The sequence below is a fragment of the Malaclemys terrapin genome, chromosome 16 (assembly GCF_027887155.1).
Source record: "Malaclemys terrapin pileata isolate rMalTer1 chromosome 16, rMalTer1.hap1, whole genome shotgun sequence".
In the NCBI taxonomy this organism is placed as follows: Eukaryota; Metazoa; Chordata; order Testudines; family Emydidae; genus Malaclemys; species Malaclemys terrapin.
The window spans coordinates 5776478-5801728 of record NC_071520.1 but is presented as its reverse complement, the minus strand read 5'-3'; the positions used below and the strand labels follow the sequence as shown (position 1 = coordinate 5801728).

Sequence of the window (25251 nt, the reverse complement as noted above, 5' to 3'; positions counted from 1 at the left end):
GTTTTTATGTTATCTTGTTTTTCTGATCTGAAGTTCAGATGTTGCTTTTTGAAATGTCTCTTCATCCGCTAGGCATTAAAAACTCCTGCTATGGCAGTAAAGAGCCTGTACCGTGGCACTGGGATACCACTGGGGCTTTGCGTGCAGTTTGCTGCTGCGCTGTGAATTCAGAATCCTGCCATCAGGAGAGCAGACAGCTTGGTACTTGCTGGGAGTGTTGGAAGCACTTGTGCTCCAAAGGCTCCCAGGCGTAGGAGCTGTTGTGAGTCTAATTACTGTGCACTGCAGACGATGTAACCCTGAAGTAATGCAATTGCTAACTGGCTTTGCCCTGCTTGGAGGGCCTGATCCTGATCTCACTTGAAATCTGCCATTGTCTTCAATGGGAGCAGGAGCAGCTCCTTCAATTGTGCCCCGAGCAGGACGGACCTGCTGGCAGGGATGTTGCTATATTATGATCAGCGGAGCTGGAGTCAGAAGGCCCATGTTCTCCAGAGGGGCTGTTATTGCCAGGGGGACAGGGAGTGTGGGGAGTTGGGCTGGAAGCATCCAGCCCCACGGACAGAGCAATGCACAGCATTTAGCAAAGCTCCACTTGTGCAACTCAACCTGCCTTTGGCATCGCGCTTTTCGAACGAAACGCGGTGGCAGTGTCTGAGCTGCGAGTTCTCTGACGGGCAGCGTAAGCCATGGAACTCAGTCTGAAGCTCCCCAGAGCCCTGGATTTTGCAGACACAAACCGATGGACCCCATGGAAGGTGGCGTTTGAGCCGCACGCAGACTTGGCCATGCAGGAGGACGACAACAGCAGGAAAGTAAAACTGTGATTTCACCTTATTGGGGATAATTGTAACTAATCCAGACAATAAGAGATGGTGCTAACTGAAGTACGTGGGGGTGGATGGTAAGCACCACAGACCCCTCGGGGGGGAATATGCCATACAAGCCATGGATGTGATAAAGGTGCAGGGTCAGAATTTCATAGCTGCCCATGCAAGAAGCAAAAGGGGAAGCCCCTAGATTATACCTCTGCATAGACCCAAAGCCACTGAACTGGGCATTGAAAAGATACTATTATCCAGAGCTCGCTGTTGACATCTTGCCAGGACTTTCCAAATGCAGCATCATTATGGTCTGCCATGTGAGGAATAGGTTTTGGCACGTCAGCCTGGATAAAGTGTCCAACAGGCTGACAACCTTGGCAACATCATTCGGTTGGAACAGATGGTTGTGCATGCCAATGGATATAAGCCCAGAACCTGTGGTGTTTCAGGGCAGACTCGCCCAAGAGCTCAAAGAATTGCCTGGTGTGAAAATAACTGCAGATGATCTCCTCGTTGTAGGTGAAGGGTGCAATGATACAGAAGCTGAATGAGACCATGACCGAAAATGACACTTTTTTTTCTACAGTGATGCAGGGACAAGAACATAAAACTAAGTCCAGAAAAATGTGACTGTAATAGCAAGAGGTGACGTATATTGCACAGCAAAGGGACAGAAAACAGTTCCCAACAAAATCGAGGCAGTCAGAGACATGCCAGCTCCAAAGGATGTGGAAGGGGTACACCGCTTCATAGGAATGAGACATGTTCTGTCCACATCTGGCTGCAGTAGTGGAGCCCATACATCCGCTAACAAGACAGGATGCTGAATGGGGACGGGGCAGGTGAGCATTTGACACGCTGAATCAATTATACCAGATGCTCTAGTCCTGAAGGGGACATCTACCAGCCAGAAGAGCTACTGACGCTCCAGTGTGATGGGTTGGAGAACGGATTGGGTGTCGCTCTTGAACAGGAGCAGACAGTCGCTTATGCTGGCAGAGACTGACCACGGGTACGCCCATGTAGAAACAGAGCTTCTGGCTGTGGTATTTGGAGTGGAGCGCTTCCATCTGTACACCTATGGCCACGCAGTAATTGTGCAACCAGCCCACCGCCCCCTAGAGACAGTCATCGCAAAGCCTTTCTTAGTGGTCCAAAGAGATTCCAGCGCATGTCAATGGTGGTTGCCCTTCTTAGGATGGTTGAAGAATCTCTGTTGGTAGCTGCTTGCTTCATACCACAAGGACACCCATCAGGTATCTCCCTGTAGCTTTCTCTTCTGTTCCTCCAGAGATCGATTCCTCAGTAGGTGACTTGCAGAGTATCTGTAATGATTCAGTACTTCTAGTACCTCCTGATTTCCCCTCTTGATCACAAATCACAAGCCCGCTTCTTCAGTTTCTACTCTCTCCAGTTCCCTCATCGCTGATCCTTCCCCCAGTAGTGTTGTAGGCAATGATCTCTGAATCTCGTTGGCCAAACAGCCTTTGTTTTCTCAGATTCTGTGGGAAGGGCTGGATTCTGGAGTCAATTCCATGACCACGGAACCCTGGCATCCTGACTACAGCTGCCACAGCGGTGGTGCGAGGCACAAAGGGATTGTCTGAGAGCCTGTGCGGCCATGGGAGTGTTTGTGTCTTTGTGTGTTGGTGTTGGCGTTTGTGTGTGTGTGGGAGTGTGGCAGGTGCAATGTTCAATGATCAAAGTGGGAAAGAGGAAAGCCTGAGTGAAGAGTAAAAAATGAGTGCCAGGTGCCCTAAGGAAAGTGAAAGGAGCCAGCACCAACTCTGCAGCCACCATCTGAGCGCTGGCCAGGCTGTCTGGGCTCAGGAGGGCTGCCTGCTGCACTGGGGAAGATGCTGGATTCCCCCAAAGGGAAGAGATGCCAGCGAAATCTGCTTGAATCCTGTGGGAATCAATCGTTTGCACACTCTAACCAGGGCATGTTTTCATTAGACTCCCCAGGCTGTGTGATAGGGGAGCCCTGTGCTGCAGAGTTTGTGCAATGACCTGGCTGTGGGCTCAGTGGAGAGGGGTGGAGGGGTGCTGCATTCTCTTCTCCCAGGGGAAATCTAACCGATGGGTGGGCTAGGCCGTAGGCTACCTGGGGCGCAGTGGTATTTTCTTTCCAGGAACTGTTCTGAGAACCCAGCTCAGGACAGTGAATTTGTTGGTACTTTGTGGCACCGGGTTTATCATTTGATTTTTTGCAAAAAGTTTCAGTTGTTGTTTAACATTGATTCTGGTGTTTAGCCCTGAAACCTCAGGATTAGTGTTGAGCGTGTTCTCATGGGCTCAGACAACTCCGCGGGAACACGCTCGGTGCAACTCTGCAGAACTGCCCACCTGGGATTCGTGTTATTACCAAAGTAAAAGAGATCCACCCCCCACAAAATGCCATATAGCCCAGGGGAAGGTGCAGTGAGGTGGGAGCCAGGAATTCTGGTGTTTGTATTTCTGTGCCTGGGTTGGGGCGTGAGGCCTTGGCTCATAAGGAGGGGTGTGACGTGCACAGAAATACAAACACCCCGTCTCTCCTCTTTCACAAAGTTACTTGAGGAAGTGCTGGGAGTGGAATCCAACATGACCGGCCCAAGGCGCATCTTTACAGAATGACTGTGCCAAATGTGTGTACTTTTGATTAGCTTATCGCTAACCACTGTTCTAACCACTCCACCACACTCTCCTCTCAGAGCAATGGGCAGAGCCCAGAATTCCTGATCTCCACCGTTCTTCTGGTGTCTAGCAAATAGTTGTGTAATGCACTGGCAAAGTGTATGTCCTGTCCCCCTTTAGTGGCTGATGCAGAGAGGACACAGCAATCACCCTTGTAGCTCAGGCTTTTGAAGTCTGTGATGGCACTTGGGGGGCAGGGCCTGCTGCAGGCTGGGGGTTGGCTACAGTTGTGTATGGAAGATTTTATTTTTCAAGTTTTCTTTAAAAAAAATCTGCTTTATTTAATTCAGAGTGAGAAAATGTCCTTTAACCCAGGGTTCCTAGGTAACAATCAGTCTAATCTGTCATATGTAATGCAGCGTACATCAAACGCACAGGTGTTCCTCACTTGAGCCACTTGTCCCATCTTTTGATGGCTGGTCTCACACACTGGCGGGTGCGAAGGCGGAGAGTTAACCCCAGGGGAGCTGTGCGTGAATCCAGCACACAGACTTGGCAGGCGTGTGTCTCCCCATGCCCTTGTGTCCCTGAGCCCCTCTTACAGCCCAGACCCTGTCACCCAATGACCCACCTCTAGCTGTGTCTGGGACCCTCTATCACAAGCCTGGTGCCCCAGCTCCGCCCCTAACAGATTCAGGGTTGCTAGTGTCCCTATTCCTTGGTGCTTTGGCTCAAAGGGTGGGCGAGGAAGGAGGCGGGGGAGTGCTTTTGTACAGCTCTTCCGTGCTGGCTGCACACTTACACATAGACACCAGGTCCCATCAACAGTGATGGACCACTCACAGCTCCCTCCTTCCCTGTCGTCTGGCTGAGCTCTCTATCTGCTCTGCAGCCGGGTTCCTAGGGCTGGTCCATCACTTTTATGCCTATTTCCGAGGTGCTGCATCATAACGTTTATAGACTGAGTCTCTCTCTCTCACGCTAATCTGTGCCCAGAATATCAGCCATTGAGACAATGGCGATCTGGGAGCTTTCCATTAAGACACTCTTGGCCATTCTCCTACCGCAGAGCTCCCTGCGTGAGGGCCAGCACTGCACCCAGGGCGAGGAGAGCAGACCAGGAACAGTTAACTGGGTCTTTATTCTGTGCATATCTTTTCTGTAACAGGCCCATTATTTCATAGCAACTTATTCCTTTCATTGAAACCTTCTCATAATTCCCCGCTATAATCAAACTTTTCATAGCCCTAAATCATTTTTATAACCACCTTGTTATACCTTGAAACTCAAAATGAAAAATTTCCCTTATAAATAATTGGGCTGTGCGGTGAATACTAACTGGATCCATGTATTTCATAGCAAAGGGTAATGGGAAAGCTATTGGCAGCTTGTCCTAGTAAAACACAGACAAGCCTGACCCTCTTATATCAATCTGATTTCATGGCTCTCTCCTAGAGTCTCAGTCTCACAAGTGTAGCAGGGAAGCGGTGCTCCGGAAAACCTCCATTACTTGGGGTCCCTGAGATGCTGCAGATCTTCTGGCCTCTCTCTCGAAATGGCCCCCAGGAGCCCTTTCCATTAGTGTGAAGATGCACAGAGCGTTTGTGTGAGTTTCCCTCCCCTGGGGAAGCACATGTGGATAGGCAGCCTTGTGCGAACGTGATCAGCTGGAGAGCACAGCGAGGAGCTGTGGCATCAGTAATGCTGGGTATAAATTCCTTCATGGGCCGTACTCACCCCACATCTCCTGGGATTCCTGACTTTGGACAGAACCAGCCCCTTGCCCCTTTCAGATACACTGTGGCATTGGGATGAGGGGAGCCTAGGCAAGGCTCTGGAGGCTTGATCCATGGGAAGAAAAGGAATCGAAGGGGGCTGGCAGCTCCTAAAAGATGTAATACTGGCAGTTCAACATCATGCAGAGGAAAGATAAAAAGAGCCACCGGAGGCCAATGTGGCTGCACCAGGAGCTTTTTAGGTATCTCAAAACCGAAAGGGATCCATGCAGGAAATGGAAGGAGAGGCATGTCACCAAGGAAGTATACGTGGAAATAGCGTGAGCATGTAGGGACAAAATCAGGAAAGCCAAGGCAAAGAATGAGTTACAGCTGGCAAGGAATGTTAGAGACAACAAGTAGAGGTTCTTCAGATAAGCCAGACCAAAAGGAAAGATCTGGGATGGTGCGGGTCTGCTGCTCAGTGGAGAAGGTGAGCTGGTAACAGAAGATGATAGGAAAGCAGAGCGGCTAGCGAAGTTACCACGGACAATAAAGGGGAAGGGTGACAAAGATGATCAAAGGGATGGAATGCAAGTCATATGAGCAAAGGCTGAAAGACCTGGATATGTTTAGTGTGGAAAAGAGGAGATTACTGCTGACATGATAGTGGTCTTCAAATGCTTGAAAGGCGGCCATAAAAATGATGGTGACAAGTTGTTCTCTCTTGCCACAGAGGACAGGACAAGAGGCAGTGGGTTCAAACTGCAGCACAGCAGATTTAGATTAAACTCAGGAAAAACCTCTTAACTGTAAGAATAGTGGGACAATGGAACAGACGCCTAGGGCGGTTGTGGAAGCTCCTTCACTGGAAGTTTTCAAGAGGAGGCTGGATAGTAGCCACCTGTCTTAGATGGTTTAAATACACCAAATCCTGCCTCTTTCAGGGGGTTAGTCTAGGTCAGTGGCTTTCAACCTTTTTGGGCTCAGGACCCATTTGTAAATGTTTATGGCCTGTTGCTACCTAGTAAAGTCTGGGGGTGGAGGCCCTGGAGTGGTTTTGGTTGGGTCCTGCCCCCCAGAGGGTTTGGGAGCTGCCTGGCACTCACCCCAGTGCAGTGCCTCTGCTGTGGGGCTGGCTGGGCTTGGCTCTCTGCTCTGGGCATTGCAACCTCCAGGTTTTGGCCCCGCCCCCCTGACTGCTCAAATGTGTGTGAGTGGAGTTGTGACCTGGCTCATGGGGTTGCAGAGCCTCCCTGGACTCCTGGCATTATGATGACTGGGCCAAATCTGGGTGGCTCTGGGACCCCAGAGGTTGCAGTGCTTGGAGCAGGGAGGCAAGCCCAGGCAGTCCTGTGGGACAGGTGTGTGGCCACTCTCACATTCCTGGAATATGGGAAATTTTGGTACTTCTGGGAACAGTGTGTTTCTCTCCATCTTCAGGCAGCTGGGTTTTGAGATGCACTCTGTCCCCCTCCAGTCTCTCTTGCTCTAGCTGTCAATCTGTCCATGATCCTTGCTGCAGTGGTGCATTCAGTCTGGATGGAGCATGGTTGTTGCCTCTGTCAGCCTGTTCCTGCTTCCTTCCAGGGAGTTGGGTCAAAGATTCCCCACCTGCTGGACCCACTGCCAGGGGGCTGGATGTTCTCTGACTGCGGACCATCGTTCCTTTTCCGGTCCTCCAAGTATAGCAGGTCGACCAGCTGGGCCTTTGTTGCTCCTGGGTTGACCTGCCTTTCTCTGCACATATCAACCGGCTCTGACTTTTTTAAGCTGTTCAGAACTCATTTTCCTGTCTCTCATTTCACTGTTCCTTTCCTGAAAAGACTATGAGACTTCTCTCAGTGCTTTTCCCATCTACAGTCCTTGCTTTTACTGCTGTTGGCCCTTTACTGGAATTCCCCACTGTTCTAGATCCCACCCATGCTGCCACCATATTATCACACTTTCAAGCTAACTGGACCTCTATCCCCCACTCTGTGGCCCATTCCAGGAATGCCTGGTCAGGTCTCCAGCCATCCCCTGTCTTGGGCGGGGACCCTCATCCCACTCCTTTCTGACAAGAGGTTTTAAAGCTGCATAGCTCCCTGACTTACACTGTGGTATCCCCAGCAAGCCAGTTTGCCTATCCGCCAGTGCCAGGACTTCGCTTTCTTTCTAAGGGCCAGCAGCTACAAGTTACCACACAGCGCTCTCTAAGCAAGTACATTTATTCTTAAGGTAAAAGCATTACAAAGAAAACATAACAAACACACTAAACAGCTTTAAACACACACTAAACATAGCAGGAGTCACCCATCAGTCTTATGGCCAAAGTATTTCCAACCCTTCTACAAGGGTTGGGGACCCCATTGGCCCATTAGCTGGATCAGAAAGAAGGCCCTGAATCAGTTTAAATGCAGCCCTTTTAAACCAAGAGCCATTTCTTTGTCTCCTAGTCCCTGGGAAAAGTCAACTTAAATGAGTATATGCAAACCATTCCAAGGGATGGTACCTCCCTGGAGTGGTTAGTTTCAGTGACTCACCTTAATCACCCCCCCTCCATTTTTAGTTCCTGGATGAACTGCAGGACCTCCTTCCCCCCACAGAGTGCAACACAATCATACCTAAACCATCAAAGTTAATACAGTGCCCCTCCAAGGTACTGCATGGCGTTGCAATATCTGTCACAGAAGTTACTTATGCACTGTAATCAGTCACCTCTCAGACTTTTCTTTTCTTAACTAAACAGATTGGGCTCATTATGTCTCTCACTGCATGGCATTTTCTTTATCCCTCAAATAATTTTTGTGGCTCTTTCCTACACCCTCTCCAATTTTTCAACATTCTTCATTTTCATGAGGGGGCCTACACAAATGCAATTATTTAACAGAGAATATTGTTAAACTGAGTATAAAATAACAGACTGGTCTTAAATTTGAGAGAATGGCCCATCTGTCTGTCATCCAAATAAACAATTATAGACCTGTAAACAAAGCACAGACAGTTCATTTATCTCTTTGCTGCCTAATCAGTCTTGGTTGGCAAGAGACTGGGAACAGTGCAAAGACCGGAGGAATGTACTGGATGAAATAACCATCCGTGCTCAGAGCTTTTGGGTTCTATGTTCCCGTGTTCTAGCTGATTTGTGTCTGGGCAATGGAAGTGTGTGTGTCGGAGAGGGGGAAGTTCAGAAATGTCATGCTCCCTTGGTGATTCCTCTGGTATAATATTCCTGGCAACAAACCACTGAACCATGCTCTGCCCTGGCTCAGACGCAGACTGAAATATGCAGTGTGTTTTATGTTTAAACGCTCTTATTTAGACTCTACTTTTCCATTGCTTGATGTATTATAGGGACTGTATTATATTGTCACAAAATAACTAAACAAAGATGTGATCTCAGTCAGATTTTTTCTGTGTATTAAATAAAACCATTTCAAGCAGCCAGCAAACTTGCCCAACCACCTATCCACGCGGGCGGGCCACAGGCCACTTCCACACACTCTGAGGCCAGACATCATTTTGGACCCTGTCGTGCCGTCCCTACACCTCACTCATGCATACTAGGCCTGGAGCCAGCGGGTGGAGCCACAGCTTCACTCACTCCTACCCTAGCCAATCCCTTGTGCGGGGCTGTGCACATTAACATTTGGATCCAAACGTCACCCAGGTTAACTCTGTGGGTGCTCGATTCCCAGCTCGTGGCTGGACCACAGAATGGTTTATGGCTACTGGCAGTGAGCTGCTGGCACTGGGTCTTTCCGCTCAGGCAGCAGCTGCTACTGGCTTTAGATCCTGAAGTCATAGGTTCAATCCCTGCTGCTGCTGATGTGCAAACGCTACAGGATAGAGTCCTGTCTCCTCAGACACATGGATCGGTCTGTCAAATGCTGAAGTCGGTGGAGTTTGGAGCTGGTTGAAAAGCTCCTAAGTAGGTTTGCTTTCATTCATGGGGTGGTTTTATCTGGGAGAAATCGCTGACAATGGTCACGAATTTCCAGCGTTTCACAGATCCAATACTTCCCCTGGAAATCTGCTGGGGGAACCACGTTGATTCTTATTCATTAGAGTCTTGTTGAAAGTGGTTCGGGCATCCTCCAATCAGGGAGCAGAAACAATGCCATGTAACTAGTGACCAACCACTGTAGCAGTCTGTTAACGTACCATAGGCTGAATCCAGCAATTCCTTATGAAGCGCCAAGCCAGAGCTTTTCCCACAGAATCTACTCCACAGGAAGGGGCGATTCCCATCACACTTGTCCCTGAGAATGAACAGTTCCACCAGCTCTGCAGGGCTTGGGCCATTCTGCGCCCATGCAGAAAGGGAGGGAGGGGCTATCGGAGGGGATTTGGTACTAGGCAGCATTTTAAGTCTCCAGCTCTACCATGATCACAGGGCAACCTGGGGAAAGGAACACTTACACGGGGAGCGCCCCACTGGCTCCAGGCCAATGTACATATCTGGCCAGGATGTTCCAGGTCTCCGCTCCCAAATGAGCTTGTGAAGTGACCCCCAAGGGGAGCTCCAATACAGACTGTGTCTTCAGGACGGCCCAGGGTCTGATGTACAAGGATGATGCACAGGCAGATGCAGCCCACTGCGGACTGGAGCAGAGGAGGCCTCACTGAAGCCATGCCCCACCCATTTGAGGGATGTGCACCAAGGCGCAGTCAGGGCAGAGACTGGGACTGGTATTTGCTTGGGCACCATGCAAAGAGCAGTGCCATTCTCTAGCTGGGGGATGCAGGGGAGGGTCCTGTGTCTGTGTGACTCATTGACCTCTGCTGTCTCCCGGATACCAGGGGCCAGGTTTCACTGAGATCACGCTGGAGAGAGAGTGACCCCACCCCTCTGTCAGAATCATCTTTGTTTTGTATTAGCAAAACCACAAGAGCAGAGAGCAAAGGCCCTGTTTGCAGGAGAGCGGGTGGTGTGAAGGTTTCAGAGTAGTGAGGGGAGCTTAATTCTCCCCTGAAAGGTGCAGTACACAGGAGACCATCACAAGAGATGATCTATTCCGGAGTCAGCCCAGAACAAGCAAGTTGCAGAGATGGTTTTTTCAGGCTGCTCTGAGTCCAGCTTTGAGAGAAGACTGGGTGGGCTGAACAGAGCATTTCAAACGTCCCTGGCAAACCGTAACCCTCCCTAAGCTTTACAAGGTACCAGCTCTCTAGTGCTCAACCCCCTCAATGCCCACCAATCTCTATAGTGCCACATAGTTCAGCAACATGTACTGACACATGACACACACATGCATCTCTTCTCAGTACTTCCAACAAACTCAGACTTAGCCCTTCTTACTGTCTAGAACCAGATATCACGTTCACCCTCTCAGCTCAGGGAAATAAATAGGTGCCCAACTCAGAGAAAACACCCGTTAACCCTAATACAACATCCCTGGGGAGAACAAATCTTAAGAAACTGTACCATCTACAGCACTTGTATGTTCCCAATCCTTCACAGGGAGGGGAATTAGCCTAGGATGAAGGAAAGATAGGAAGAATAGTAAGAGGCCAATATGTTGGGGGGAGGGATAGCTCAGTGGTTTCAGCATTGGTCTGCTAAACCCAGGGTTATGAGTTCAATCCTTGAGGGGGCAATTTGGGGCAAAAATCTGTCTGGAGATTGGTCCTGCTTTGAGCAGGGGATTGGACTAGATGACCTCCTGAGGTCTCTTCCCACCCTGATATTCCATGATTCTGTAGCTCCATCAGGTGCTCTTTAATGACCTGAAAATCAAAAAGAAATCCTACAGAAAGTGGAAACATGGATGAATGGCTAAGGAGAAGTACAAAAGACTACTGCAAGCATGTAGGGATAAAATCAGAAGGGCTAAAGTACAAAATGAGTTACAAGGGACATAAATGGCAAGAAGAAGAGGTTCTTTAAATACATTAAGAGAAAGCTGAAGGAAAGTGTAGGTCCTCTACTCAGAATGGAAGGAGAGCTAATAATAACTGAGGACATCAAGAAAGCTGAGGTGTTTAATGCCTATTTGCTTCAATCTTTACTAAAAATGTTAATGGTGTCCAGATACTCAACACAATTAATATTAACAACAAGGGGGAAAAGCCAAAATAGGGAAAGACCCTGCTAATGAATAGTTAGATAAGTTAGTTGTATACAATTTGGCAGGGCCTCATAAAATTAATTCTAAGGAACTTAAGGAATGCACGGAAGCAATCTGGAACCATTCTTTAAGAACTCCAGCAGATGACTGGAGAAAGGTAAACTCAAAATCTATCTTTAAACAGGGGAACGAAGAGGACCCAGTGAATTATAAAGCAGTCAGCCTAACTTCAGTACCTGGAAAGGTACCAGAACAAATGATTAAACAATGACGTCGAAAGCACCTAGAGGATAATAGGGTTATAAGGAGTAGCCAGCACGGATTTGTCAAGACAAATCATGCCAAACCAACCCAACTTCCTTCTTTGACAGGGTCACTGGCCTCGTGGATGGGGGGAAAGAGTGAACACGATATACCTTGATTTTAGAAGGCTTTTGGCAGAGTCCCACGTGATATTGTCATAAGCAAAATAGGGAAATGTGATCTAGATGAAATTACTATAAGGTGGGTGCACACTTGGTTGAAAGACCAAACTCAAAGAGTAGATATCAATGGTTGGCTGACAAACTGGGGTGGTGTCTCTAGTGGGGGTCTGCAGGGGTGATTCCTGGGTCCTGTACTAGTCGATATTTTCATTAATGACTTGGATAATGGAGTGGAGAATATACTTATAACAATTGCAGATGATACCAGGCTGGGTGCACTGAGGAGGACAGGATTAGAATTCAAAATGACCATGACCAATTAGAGAATTGGCCTGAAATCAGCCAGATGGAAATTCAATAAAATGAGTGCAAAGTTCTTCACTTAGGAAGGAAAAATCAAATGCACAGCTACAAAATGGGAAGTAACAAATGAAAAGGATCTAGAAGTTATAATGGATCACAAATTGAATAAACGCCAACAACATGCTGCAGTTGCAAAAAAGGCTCATATCATTCTGGGATGTATGAACAGGAGTGTTGTGTGCAAGACATAGGAGGTAATTGTTCCATGCTACTCAGCACTGGTGAGGCTACTACAGGAGTTCTTTGTCCAGTTCTGGGTGCCATACTTTGGGAAAGATGGGGTAAATTGGAGAGAATCAAGAGGAGAGCAACACAAATGATAAAAGGTTTAGAAAACCTGATTTATGAGTAGGGCCCTACCAAATTCACGGCCATGAAAAACACATCAGGGACCGTGATATCTGGTCTCCCCTTGTGAAATCTGGTCATTTGTGTGCTTTTACCCTCTACTATACAGATTTCACGGGGGAGACCAGCGTTTCTCAAATTAGGAGTCCTGACCCAAAAGGAAGTTGCAGGGGGGTCAGAAGGTTATTTTGGGGGGGTGGTGGTATTGCCACCGTTACTTTTGATAGTCTTCAGAGCTGGGTGGCCGGAGAGCACCCAACTCTGAAGGCAGCGCCCCACCATCAGCAATGCAGAATTACGGGTGGCAATACTATACTATGCCACCCTTACTTCTGCGCTCCTACCTTCAGAGCTGGCGGCTGGAGAATGGTAGTTGCTGACTGAGGGCCCAGCTCTGCAGGCAGCAGCACAGAAGTAAGATTGGCAATACCGTACCGTGCCATCCTTCTGCACAACTGCTGGCAACGCCTCTGCCTTCAGGGCTGGGCTTCCGACCAGCCGCCACCGCTCTCCAGCCGCTCAGTTCTGAAGGAAGCACCACTGTCAGCAGTAGCTCAGAAGAAAGGGTAGCAGTGCCGCAACCCCCTCCCCCGCAACTTCTCTATGGGTCAGGACCCCTCCAAGTACAACACCCTGAAATTTCAGATTTAAATAGCCGAAAGGATGAAATTGACGACTTTTAAAATCCTATGACTGTGAAATTGACCGAAATGGACGGTGAATTTGGTATGGCGCTACTTAGGAGGAAGGGTTAAATGTGTGAGCTCTCACAGACGGCCTCACCCCACAGACAGAAAGCTCCCGGACATCTTGGGGCACAGGCTGCTCTATTCCCTGGACCCAGCCCCTACGTCCCTGCAGTGTGGCTCTTGGAGTTGGCGGGGGAGGGGACTAAGCCGTGGGAAGTTGCAGGCAAAGTGTGTGCCCTTTCATAGCAGCGCCAATGGCCTCACTCAGTGTCTCTGCTCAGGAACGGGGCAGGGTGGTGGCTGGCAGGGACCTCGTTCATCGAGTCCTGACGTTACATACAAGATTGTGGCTGACAAAGTCTTCTTCATCAGGGTTTCGTTGATGCGCTGTTGAAAGCTTGGCTGGATTTTGCAGTCCCTGGCCACTGACACTGCGGTTCCTCGGTGCTCATTCTGTAGCATATATCTATCGGTAGTTGGTAGGTGAGGCATTGGTATAAGTTAAGGTGGTAATGCAATGAGCCTGCAAGCCTCAAGGCCTGTAAGGCAGTAGCTTAGCTAAACTAATCAAGGCCCAAGGCCTAAAAAGCCTTAACAGGAGTAGCTAACCAGGAGTAACCCTAGATCATAAGACAGCACAAGGCAGAGAGCGGTAGGGACTAAACTGCTGCAACCATGACATACTAGTTGATATGAGCTTGCGATATTTTAAGTCAGCAGATGTCTGACCACAAGAGAGCCATGGTAACTAGTGGATGTATACGCTAATGAACGTGAGGTAAAAGGATTAATAAGCTATGGGAGAAGGGCACCCCAACGTTAGTAGGGGGAGGAACTACAAAGAAGGAAAAGGGGCTGAAACCCCTCCAGAATATGCATTAGGCCGAGTGGTGTTGGTGTAACACATTAGAACAGCTGTATCCCGCGGGGCCTGTGTGCCTGGGGAGATGCCAGGATGATGACTACTGAGATTGGTGAGGGGAGAGATGAACTAACGCTTCGTGTTGTTCTGCAGGGGCTGTGGAGGTCTAGGGACGCTCAGCTCATTCTGGGCCATCTCTAGCTGCCTGGCTGGGTTGGACTGTTGGTGACTTTGCAAACTGGGTTATTAAAACTGTTACAATTACAAAAGGCTTTTTCTTGTGTGTGAGCTGTGTCGTTGCTGTGGACGTCGGGGCTCCCCCCCGAACAGGAATCCTGATAATCCTGGGCTTGATCTCGGGACAAGAACCTACCGCATTTCAGAGTGCTCACCGGGGAAACGAAATCAGTAATAGGTTTCTGAGTGATAGCCGTGTTAGTCTGTATCAGCAAAAAGAACGAGGAATCCTTGTGACACCTTAGAGACTGACAAATTTATTTGAGCATAAGCTTTCGTGGGCTAAAACCCACTTCCACTGCATGCATCTGATGAAGTGGGGTTTAGCCCACGAAAGCTGATGCTCAAATAAATTTGTCAGTCTCTAAGGTGCCACAAGGACTCCTCGTTCTTTTTAAATCAGTAATATAATCCATATACAATCAGTAGATCAGGCAACAGTTCCTCATTCAGCCCCCAGCCCTTTATCCCCCCCACACTGATCCCTCAGGCCTTCAGCTTCTCTACACTGTGTGACTCTCCCCGCCCCTCGGAGCCCCCAGAGAGGTCAGGGAGCCAGCGCCTGTGATGTTGTTCCCCCCCCCCCCCCCCCGGCTCAGAGCAGAGAGAGGAGCCAGTCAGCAAGGGGCACGCAGCTGAGTTGGGACCACCTGCTCTGCTGCGGATACGGCCCAGAGCGGCACCTGTTCCTGGTGGGAGGGGAGGGGAGTCTGTGCCCAACCTGGCCGCATCCTGGAGGCGCCACCAGTCATTCCCTCCCCTATTAGAATCTCCGTGACACTGCTTTTCTAACATCGGCATTAATGAGATGAGAGCCGAGACAGGAATCTGTCCCACGTCTCTCCAGCTCTATCAGTCAGTTATCAGTGATGTGCAGCTCCCGAGAGCCAGCGCTAATGGCTCCTAATGGCACAAGGAAAAGCCCCGGTTGTAATGAACTCTGCAGCAACAAGGATGATTTCCAGCAACATTATCGCTGTCTTCTCATTCAGCCGGCGTTTCTCGCTGTGATTTCTCCTCCCAGTTATTTGTTAGCAGGGTGCTGCTGGGGTATTTGTCATAACTTCACAGATCATGGCTGCAGTTGCTCTTTTCCATAATTACTCCTTGAAGACGTGACCCTTAAATCTGTTTCCTTATGAAATGTTTTACTTCTCCATTAAGCATTATTTAAGGGTGGCTGGCTGCACGGCCAGGTTTGATATTGTAGGGTTGTTCAGAAGCGCGGTGTCAGACAGCATTTATTCATTTACATTTGCTTTGCACTACACTGAAACACAGCTTCCATTGCAAGGTTTGGGGCCATGACCCACAGCCCAGGGCAGAAGAGTGTGTACAGGCCGGGAGGTGCAGGTGCCTGGTAGGACAGCCACGGCTAACATGAAAGGATGGCCTTTTGCTCCTTCTCTCTTTTTTTAAAACCTTGTCATTAAGGCACGGTGACAAGAAAATGTTATCACTCTTCACTGCTTATCGGGTTAATCTTCAAAATACCCAGCTAAAGATTCCGGCTCGTTGGCTGGAGCGCCCGCCTCCTCTGAGTAAGGGGGCCCACATTTCTAAATGCCTGTCCTCTTTTTGGCCCCTCTCCTCTGGACACACTTGTGTGAAAGCTTTTCCAGGAGGAGGCCAATCCATACTTTACTATACCCACAATTGCATAGGAAGAGGGAGGCGGGAGGGTCACGTTTTTCTAATAAAGTGCATCACAGAGCCCAGCTGCTAACGATAAAAAAAATAATTTGTAATTTGTTCTGTTTAAAATCAAGATCTTTTATTGGAACTGGGGAGCAGAAGCAGGTCTGGGGATCTCCAAGCCGTCAGCATTTTGTCATAAGATAAACCTCTTTAATAATTTCCTCTTCAAACTGTGCAATTCCTGGACACAGCACAGGTGCGAGTATTTTCCCCCCGTCCCTGAAACCCTTCCAACAGAGCACCTCCCTCGTAGCAAAAATATGATAGATCTTCACTGGACTCCAATCCCATCTACACTGTGCTTTATAAAAATGTCTTTATGAGCTATACAAATTGAAGCTGTATATCCCTTTCCCCATAGAGAGACCCATTCATCCAGATCAATTTCTTTGTCCAAATCCCTCTGCCATCTTTTCATCTGGGTTATTTTCTTATCAACGGCTCTTTCAGGCAGAGTTAAATAGATCTTAGACAATAACCCTTGTTGTTCCAGCTCGCTCCTGGGTCAAATCCTCAAATGCGGTCAGATTGGCAGCTCATTTTGCCAGCAGCGATGCCAGAGTATAAATCAAAGTAGTGATCCCCACGCTGTGGTCTGTGGTGACCTGAACAGCACCTGCTGATGGTCTGCCAAGAGCATGGGCATATGGAGATCAGTCCTGCCAGGTTCTGAGCACCTTCTGGAAGATATCCAGCCCCACCAATGGCCAAGAACTTGAGTGGGTGCTAAGAGGGCTAGGCACCTTGCAGGACCAGGACCAGGGTGCTGGATCTCCTCCTTCCACCAGACTCCAGACGGCTTCCTGCAGTAAAAGCAGCTGGAAAGAATGAAGGGGACCCAGCCCAGCTGTCTCAACTGTGGATTGATGCTGCAAAGGGGAAAACAGGAACTCCCCTAGGGACCTGACCCACCAGCGAAACCAGAGTTGCCAGCCGTTAATGGGAGAGAACGGTCCTAGGGAGTGAGGAGCCCCATGGCAGGGGGAGAGTGGGGGAGCATGAGCAGGAAGTGGAGAAGGAGACCAGGTGGCAGGGAGGCAGGAGCAATGGGAAACAGGTGCAGAGGAGACGGGAGGGGGAATGAAGTGGACAGCAAGGGAAGAGCAGGAGACTCATCGTTGTCCCACTCAGTTGCGTTTAGGAGAGACACACTCATCAGGATGTCTCCAGGGGGCTGCCACAAACAGGGATGTTCTGCCACCCTGAATGGGTGGGGAGGTGGGGCTAGGAGGGGAGTGGAGGCTGGGAGAAGGGGAGAGCTGGGACTGGCTGATAGGGAAGAGGAAAGGGAGGGGAGGAGGGCTGAGGGGAAGGGGAAGAGGAGACACAGTGGGTACAGGAGATGGGAGGGGACATGTACCTGAGACAAGCTCTATTAACCGTTGTCTCGTTAGCCCTTTGTAGTGCCTTTGCACCGTAGCTGTGACCATCCACTAGACAAGAGCTGCCTCGCTCTAGCTCATCTACACGGCTCCGGGCTGGGATCTGCTTGCACACCCTGGCCCCTCTGGGTCGGGAGGGCCTTGGTGGTAATTTTATTTTCCTGCGTTTTTCCTGCTCCGAGTTGTGAAACAGTCCTGGGAGTCACAGGCACGCCTGTTGCATTTGGGTGACCTCCCCTGCTCATCCATAGTGTCTCTAGGTAGGGTGAGTGTTAAACTGTTGGAGGAAGTGTTTTAACCCTTCTTGCCAGGTTTCTTCTCCCTTCTTGGGGTTGGAACTGGCCAGGGTAGTGCTGTCCTTTGTGTTTCACACACTAGGGCCCACTGGTGTGTAGGGAATAAATGGGGCCGTGGAGGGAGGTGATGGATGGCACATATTGGGGTATTGTAAAAGAGTTGGAATGAAGCAAATGCTGAGATTTATGCTGGGCGATCTACAGAATAAATAAAAGCCGGTGACATGTTCTAATTGGGATGTTGGGAACATCTCTGCAGTTTGGAGACAGAGCCGCAGTTTTCTGTAAATGGCTCATCAAGGCGGTAATGTATTCTAATTATTAATATCAGGGCTCCGGCTGCCGCGGAACGCTTTCTATTTTGTGGCATGTGACATTACGCTGGAAATGTCTGAATAGCAATTTTTCATTTAAATTACAGCGCGTGTGATCAGGTTTGTAGTATGATGGGGTTTATGTAAATAGTCCATAAGTATGTAAATAAGGGGTGACATTGGTGCATTAGGTAATTGCAGAGGAACCGGGGCTGGTGGTTTGGCTCAGATGGCTGTGTCAGGAAAGCACAATGGCTCAGCTCTCCCACCCAGCTACTGAGCAGCTGTGAACTTCCTCCCAAAGAGCCCCTGCTTCCCTCTGACACACCCACATTCCTGTGCTTCTGGGAGCTTGTCCTCCCTACATCCTGCTCAGAGCCGTCTGCAATACACAGCCCAACGCACTCACTAGCACCCAGAACCTCACTGCTGCATTGCTGTGGGCACTGGGAAATCCGCTGCCTGCTTTCACCTTCCTTCCGCTTACTGCTCCCAGGACAGGAATCGTCCTGGTGGGGTCTGTCCTCCATCCCCTTTTCACCCACACTGTCCTTCAGGTGTTGGAGGTTGGCATCTCCATGCCATATGCCCCTCTCTTCTTCTAACCTGCCCCAAACTCTTCTTCAGCCTCTGGTCTCCCATGATTTCCTCATAGGCTGGGCTGCAGGGTGACCAGATAGCAGGTTTGAAAAATCAGGACGGGGTCGGGGGTAATAGGCAACTATATAAGACAAAGTCCTGAATATCAGGACTGTCCCTTTAAAATTGGGATATCTGGTCACCCTCGCTACCAGCTGCCAAGCCCCACGGTCCTTACAAATGGCCTTTCAGATAGCAGCATGCTCTGTTTCCATGCCAGGGTCACCAGTCATAGAATCATAGACTATCAGAGTTGGAAGGGACCTCAAGAGGTCATCTAGTCCAACCCCCTGCTCAAAGCAGGACCAATTCCCAGCTAAATCATCCCAGCCAGGGCTTTGTCAAGCCAGGCCTTAAAAACCTCCAAGGAAGGAGACTCCACCACCTCCCTAGGTAACACATTCCAGTGTTTCACCACCCTCCTAGTGAAATAGTTTTTCCTGATATCCAACCTGGACCTCCCATAGAAACTCACAACCCTGGGTTTAGCAGTCCAATGCTCAAACCACTGAGCTATCCCTCCCCTCCTGGCCTCTCCAGCTTCCCTCCACAAGAAGACAAAGCAAAGCCCAACATTTTTCATCAGTGCAAATCAGCAGGACAATGGCTTGCCATGCACTAGTGATTTCCCGGATCACCTAGTTTGTGCAGGTGAATATTTTGTCATTGTTTATTATTTACCCCCAGTAAGGTTAGCCTGTTTCTTGCTCTGTCTCTTAACCAAACCGCACACCAATTTTCTTTTCATTTTTTACACTTTCACACACTTTTCTGGTCACCGGAGGCCCATCTGGGGCCCAGGGCACAAGGCCACATGATCAAATCCCAATCCCAGTGTCTAACAGGCAGGGCTCTCCCCTGCCCCGCATGATCAACCTCTCTGCCACCCCCATCAGGAAAATCCAGGAGAGCAACTGGGCTAGAAGGCCAAAACTTCAGGTTCTTGTAAATGTTTCAGGGAGCAAATCAAAGCGTCATCAATCCCCGCCTGGGAACTTGCAGCTGCCAGTGCCTTGTGGCTAAAGCAGGCTCCACTCTTCCCACCAAATAGCATTGTTATAAATGGAGTTACTGTCCCCACCGTTATTCTGGGGGAACCACACATATACCCCCTTTTCCTTTGGCTTACGAAACTGTACCCTGATATCAGAGGCCCTGGCAAAAGAAGGTTTAATTACACTCTCAGCAGGTATAGAATGGTTGTTGAATGTGCTTTTGGGAGATTCAAATCCTGTTGAAGATGTCTACAGACCCGTTTGGATGCCAGTGTCATCAATGCTGTCTGCATCACTGTGGCTTCCTGTGCTCTTCACACAGTGTGTGAAGCCAGAGGTCTGGTTCTATTCAATATCTTCATTAATGATTTGGAAAATGGTGTACAGAGTGCACTTATTAAGTTTGCAGACAACACCAAGCTGAGAGGAGTTACAAGTGCTTTGGAGGACAAGATTAGAATTCAAAATGATCTGGACAAACTGGAGAAATGGCCTGAAATAAATAGGATGAAATTCAATAAGGACAAATGTAAAGTACTGTATTGAGGAAGGAATAATCAATTTCACAAATACAAAATGGGAAATGACAGTCTAGGACGGAAAAGAATCTGCGGGTTATAGTGGATCACAAACTAAATATAAATCAATAATGTAATATTATTGCAAAACAAGGGATGGAGTCTTGTGTTCAGTTCTGGGCACCACACTTTGGGAAGGATGCAGACAAATTAGGGAAAATCTCGAGAAGAGCAACAAAAATGATTCAAGGTCTAGAAAACACGACCTATCAGGAAAAATTGAAAACCTTGTGTTTGTTTAGTCTGGAGAAGAGAAAACTGAGGGGAGACATGATAATAGCCTTCAAGTACGTAAAGGGTTGTTATAAAGAGGCAGATGATAAATTGTTCTTCTTAACCGATGAGGACAGGAAAAGAAGTAATGTATTTAAATTGCAGCACGGGAGATTCAGGTTAGATATTAAGAAAAACTTCCTAACTGCTAGGGTAGTTAAGCACTGGAACAAATTATCTAAAGAGGTTGTAGAAACTCCATCACTGGAGGTTTTTAAGAGCAGGTCAGACAAACACCTGCAGGGGCGGCTCTATGGTTTTTGCCGCCCCAAGCACGGCAGTCTGGCGGCTTTCGGTGGCAAGCCTGCGGGTGGTCTGCTGGTACCGCGCCTTCAGCGTCCCCGCCGCCGAATTACCTCCTAAGCCGCGGGACCGGCGGACCTCCCGCAGGCACACCGCCAAAGGCAGCCTGCCTGCTGCCCTCACAGCGACTGGCATGCCGCCCCCCGCGGCTTGCCACCCCAGGCACGCGCTTGCTGCGCTGGGCCCTGGACCCGCCCCTGAACACCTGTCAGGGAAGGTCTAGATAATACTAAGTCCTGCCTCAGTGCAGGAGACTGGACTAGATGACCTATTGAGATCCCTTCCGGCCCTACATTTCTATGATTCAGCTGTGGGGGAGGTGGGTAGGGGACACCAGGACATGCAATCTGCCATTAGCGGATACATGCTGCTATCCGGGGCTTGTCATAACTTTTGCGTTGGTTCACAGAATGGAAATCCCTTCCACTCCAGAAACTGACCAGGCTCCGGGGCAGCTTCTTCCTCCTCCATTTCTGCTGCCCGTTCCACAGCCGGCATCAAAAAACTCCTCTGTGTATGGCCCCCGGATGTGCTGGAGCTGCTCCTGCGGCAAAACCTCTTCTGAGACCAGTGTCACTTCGCTGGACTCATTTGGCACCTGCGGCTGGAGTCTGGGGTCAGCAGGTCACCAGGTCATTGTGCACCACCGTGGACGCCATGCTCAGTGCAGAGTCCAGCATCCAGTCAAATTCACCATAAAATGGGCACGTTGTCAACGGATTGCTCAGGGTGCAGTTCTGGTGCCTGGTTTTCCAGTACTCCGTCTTGAGCCACTTAAACTGCTCCTTGCATGGGTCCAGTACATTTCCTACGCTGCCCGTTTCTTTGCTCTTTGATGGTATGCATGGTCATTCCTGGGCCTCTACTACAATCCACTGCTTTGCTGGCCTCGCACCAGAGATTCACCAACAGCAGGCACTATAGCGGCAGAGCCGTGGCACTGTCACTATGCTGGCATAACGCTGTCGCGTAGATGCAGCCTAAACTGACGGAAGAATTTGTCGCTGATTGTAGGAACGCCGCCTTCCCAAATGATGGTAGATAGGTTGAGGGAGGCATTCTGCCATCGACCTAGCTGTGGCTACACTGTGGGATAGGTCAGCATAGGGGAGGGAGGAGGGTTATCTCAGTGGTTTGAGCATTGGCCCACTAAACCCAGGGTTATGAGTTCAATCTTTGAGGGGGCCATTTAGGGATCTGGGGCAAAAATCTGCCTGGGGACTGGCCCTGCTTTGAGCAGGGGGTTGGACTAGATGACCTCCTGAGGTCCCTTCTAACCCTGAGATTCTATGATAGCTACATCAGCTGGGGAGGTGGATTTTTCACACCCTTGACCAACATAGTTATGGCAACCTAAATTTTAAGTCTATACCAGGCCTAAGACAATACACCAGGCAACTGACTGGGCAAAGCAATGCCTCACACAAGCAACGAGGCCAGGACAATGGTAGGCAGGTTATTCTACTCTATTTGTCAGACTAGAGGATCACAATGGTCACCTCGGGCCTTGGAATCTATGAATCACTTCTAGTTTTTGCTTTTTTTTTAATCCGTTACAGTTGACATGTGAAAAGTGGGCAGGGAGATACCACCCAGATCTTACTCTATCAATACACATTATAGACTAGTTTCTATAGTCCTTTTTATATACAGCCCCCCCAGCCTGTCCATTGTCCATGGTCCCAGTCCTGGAAGGTGCCATGGAAGAAGGCGAGGGGGGAGGGGACTTTATGGACTGGTCAGGGAATGCTCCATGTGCAAAGGCAGCAGGGGGGAGGGTTGTGGCTGAGGTTGTTCCTTTGGCTCATTCTTGGCCATTTGTCACGGCCGATGGGGAAGCACCTGGCCCCGAAGACACTTTCTCATGGGAGTAAATGCACTTGTGTGAGCAGTTCCATTAGGCTCACTGCAGTTACTCGTGTGAGTAAAGTTCTTTGTGTGCACAAGGGTCTTCAAGGTCAGGCCTGAAATGGCAGCAGGGTGGTAAATGACTGCGTTCAGGGTCAGGGCTAGATTGGGCAGAGGGGCACAGGCCTGCACTGGGGGTGCTGTGGAGCTGCAGGACAGGGGGAGCACCTGAAGGCAGTCTGCATCAGAGACACAGGGCATCCTGGGAGCATCCTGCTGCATGGGTGAGAACCAAAAACCATGCCGCCGCTTTAAGGGACATACTCCCTGCCACATGGCCAGCCTGTTACATGGGCTGTGGGGCCATGTCTCCATGGATTTCCCAGTCCTTCTCGCACTGTGGGGATCCTCTCACAATCAGCCCTGCCTCAGGGGCAAAGACTGCAGCGCTGGCTGGTTCTATGCAGCTTACACAACGCTGAAGGACGCTTCTTATTCCCTCACCCCACACTGGGCAACCATGCAGTGAGGGAGGAGACCCAATCCTGCCTAAGCACAAAATAATGCCAAACAATTCCCTTCCTGAGTGCGGAGTGCATTGCTAGAGAGCGCTAGTGGTCACTGCCTGATGCGGCTGATTGCTCCTAAAAAATGAAATCCTTAATCGGAAGTACCTGTAAGTTGTCTCTGGGCGCAGATTATCTCTGTGCATGGGCTTGCCCAACAGCTGCAGCAACCCCCACTGTGTGAGTTATCACCTCTTACCCACCGAGTGCTGGGCTCTGCCTCATGCCACCATGTGGCGAGTTGGTTTGTAGTGGCTGGTGTTAGATGCTGACTGGTGATTTGCACACGCCGTGATCTAGTAGATTCAGAGATTCCAAGGCCAGAAGGGACCACTGTGATCATCTAGGCTGACCTGTGTAACACAGCCAAGAGAACTGCCCCCCAAAATATTCCAAGAGCAGAGCTTTTAGAAAAACATCCAGCCTTGATTTAAAAGTTGTCAGGGACGGAGAATCTGCCACGGCCCATAGCAAACTGTTCCAATGGCTAATTAGTCTCACTGTTTGAAATGTAGGCCTTATTTCCACTCTGAATTTGTCTAGCTTCAGTTCTGGCTGGCGGGAGGACATGCAGAGGAGATCTGAATGCACACAATGCTGGTGTAAAACCTCACCTGAATAACCAAAGAAGGGGCCACATAAAAAGTCAGTGGCTGGAAAAGCCAGAAAATGTACCCTAAGAGGAACAGGAGTGAGGTGGGACCAGAGGCCAAGCTTAAAGCTTTAGGATGGCTCAGTTAAAATGTGATTCCTCTGAGTGGGTAATATCCGAGAGCTCCAAGCCAGCAGGAGCATTTCAGAGCCCTTAGGACTGATGGGGACTCGAGTCAAGCTGTTGCCATACACACGCTGCCCATCACAAGAGATAGCAGGAAAAAGGGGCACGATGTCTTCGCTTTTGCAGACTCACATCCAGCTCATGTCCCGAGGCCCAGGGCAGGATTGTTCCTATAGGGCATTCTCTAGAGTTTGATCCAACCTACTTTTAAAAGTCCACAGCAACGCGGCTGCCACCCCACCCCCTACTCCAGAGAGACTGCCACCGGCTTCACACTTCTCACTGATGGAAGACTTTATTGATATTCTTTATAAATTCTCCTTTTCTTAATTTCATCCTTGTGATGGGGTCTACTAGGCCCTTTGAGGCTCTCTGCTGGATGCCTCAGGGTCCTACCACACCCTGGAGAGAAAGGAGCAGTAGAGAAGTCCTCCAGGCTGCCTACGGTGGCTGTGGGGGAAGCAGCCAATCAGAGAGGCCGCAAGGAGCATCCAATCAGGACCCAGCAGGGCCATATAAAAGGAGGTGCAGTACTAAAGACAGTCAGTTGCTGCCTGGAGCCAGAGGAATGAGGATGGTATTCCTGGCTGGCTGAAGGGACTGCAGTATCTCAGACAGAGCAGTTGTTGGCAGGGATTGGGGGAGCAGAGAAGAAGCTCTTGTCTGGCTGCTGGGATTGAGCCCAAGACTTCAGCCCTACGGTAAGGGTGAAGCATTCATGAAGGTGTTGGGGTTGTGCAGAAGTGGCCCAGGGAACGGTAGCATCAATGTTATGAGTAGTAAACGGATGCAGCAGGTGGCTGCTATTGGTAGGGTCCCTGGGCTGGGACTCTGAGGTGTGGGCAGGCCTAGTTTTCCCCCTCCCCTATTAGCCATTGGGGAAGTGATCTGAATACTGAACTGGGATATACCCCTGGAAGGGGAACTGAACTGTTCAGTGGCCCAGCTGGAAAGCTGGGCCCAGAAAGGCAAAGAGTCTCCAGGGATGAAGCCCTGGGGGCATGGTCTCATATCAGGGTCACGACTATCCCAGGAGGGGCTGAGGGACTAAGAACTTGAGCCCAGAGAGGGCTGCAGGCTGACACCAACCAAGGGGTACTGGGATAGGCCCCTGTTGGACTTGTTCCCCCGAAGTGGATTGTTTGCATTGTTTCACATACAGACTGTGAGAGACTTAGCCAGGGGGCTGAGTCGCTGAAGACCTACCACAAGCAGAGAGGGCAGGCACATGCACTCAGCCAGGGGGCGCTCACGACTGGAGGGTGCCACCCCATTATAATCCCATTGTTCCCTGTGTATCCCACTCGCTAAGTATCCCTTCTCTCTCCATGGTGTAAATGCCCCACAGGCGTTGTTAGCATCACTAAGCCAGACAGATTTAGCTTGAGAGGACGGACAAGAAAACCAACCATCAAACAAACCGCAGTGCTTGGAGCTCACCGTGCCGCA

The 25251-nt window shown here is 49.6% G+C and overlaps 1 protein-coding gene across 1 annotated transcript in view; it reads left to right on the top strand.

The window, feature by feature from the left end:
- The first annotated feature begins 689 nt into the window (after positions 1-689).
- The window catches only part of LOC128824800 (adenosylhomocysteinase B-like), a 129698-nt gene continuing 105136 nt past the window's right edge, over positions 690-25251 (top strand). The window contains exon 1 of the mRNA XM_054006712.1: positions 690-815. Coding sequence (XP_053862687.1) covers positions 690-815 — 126 coding nt within the window. The remainder of the gene's footprint in view (positions 816-25251) is intronic.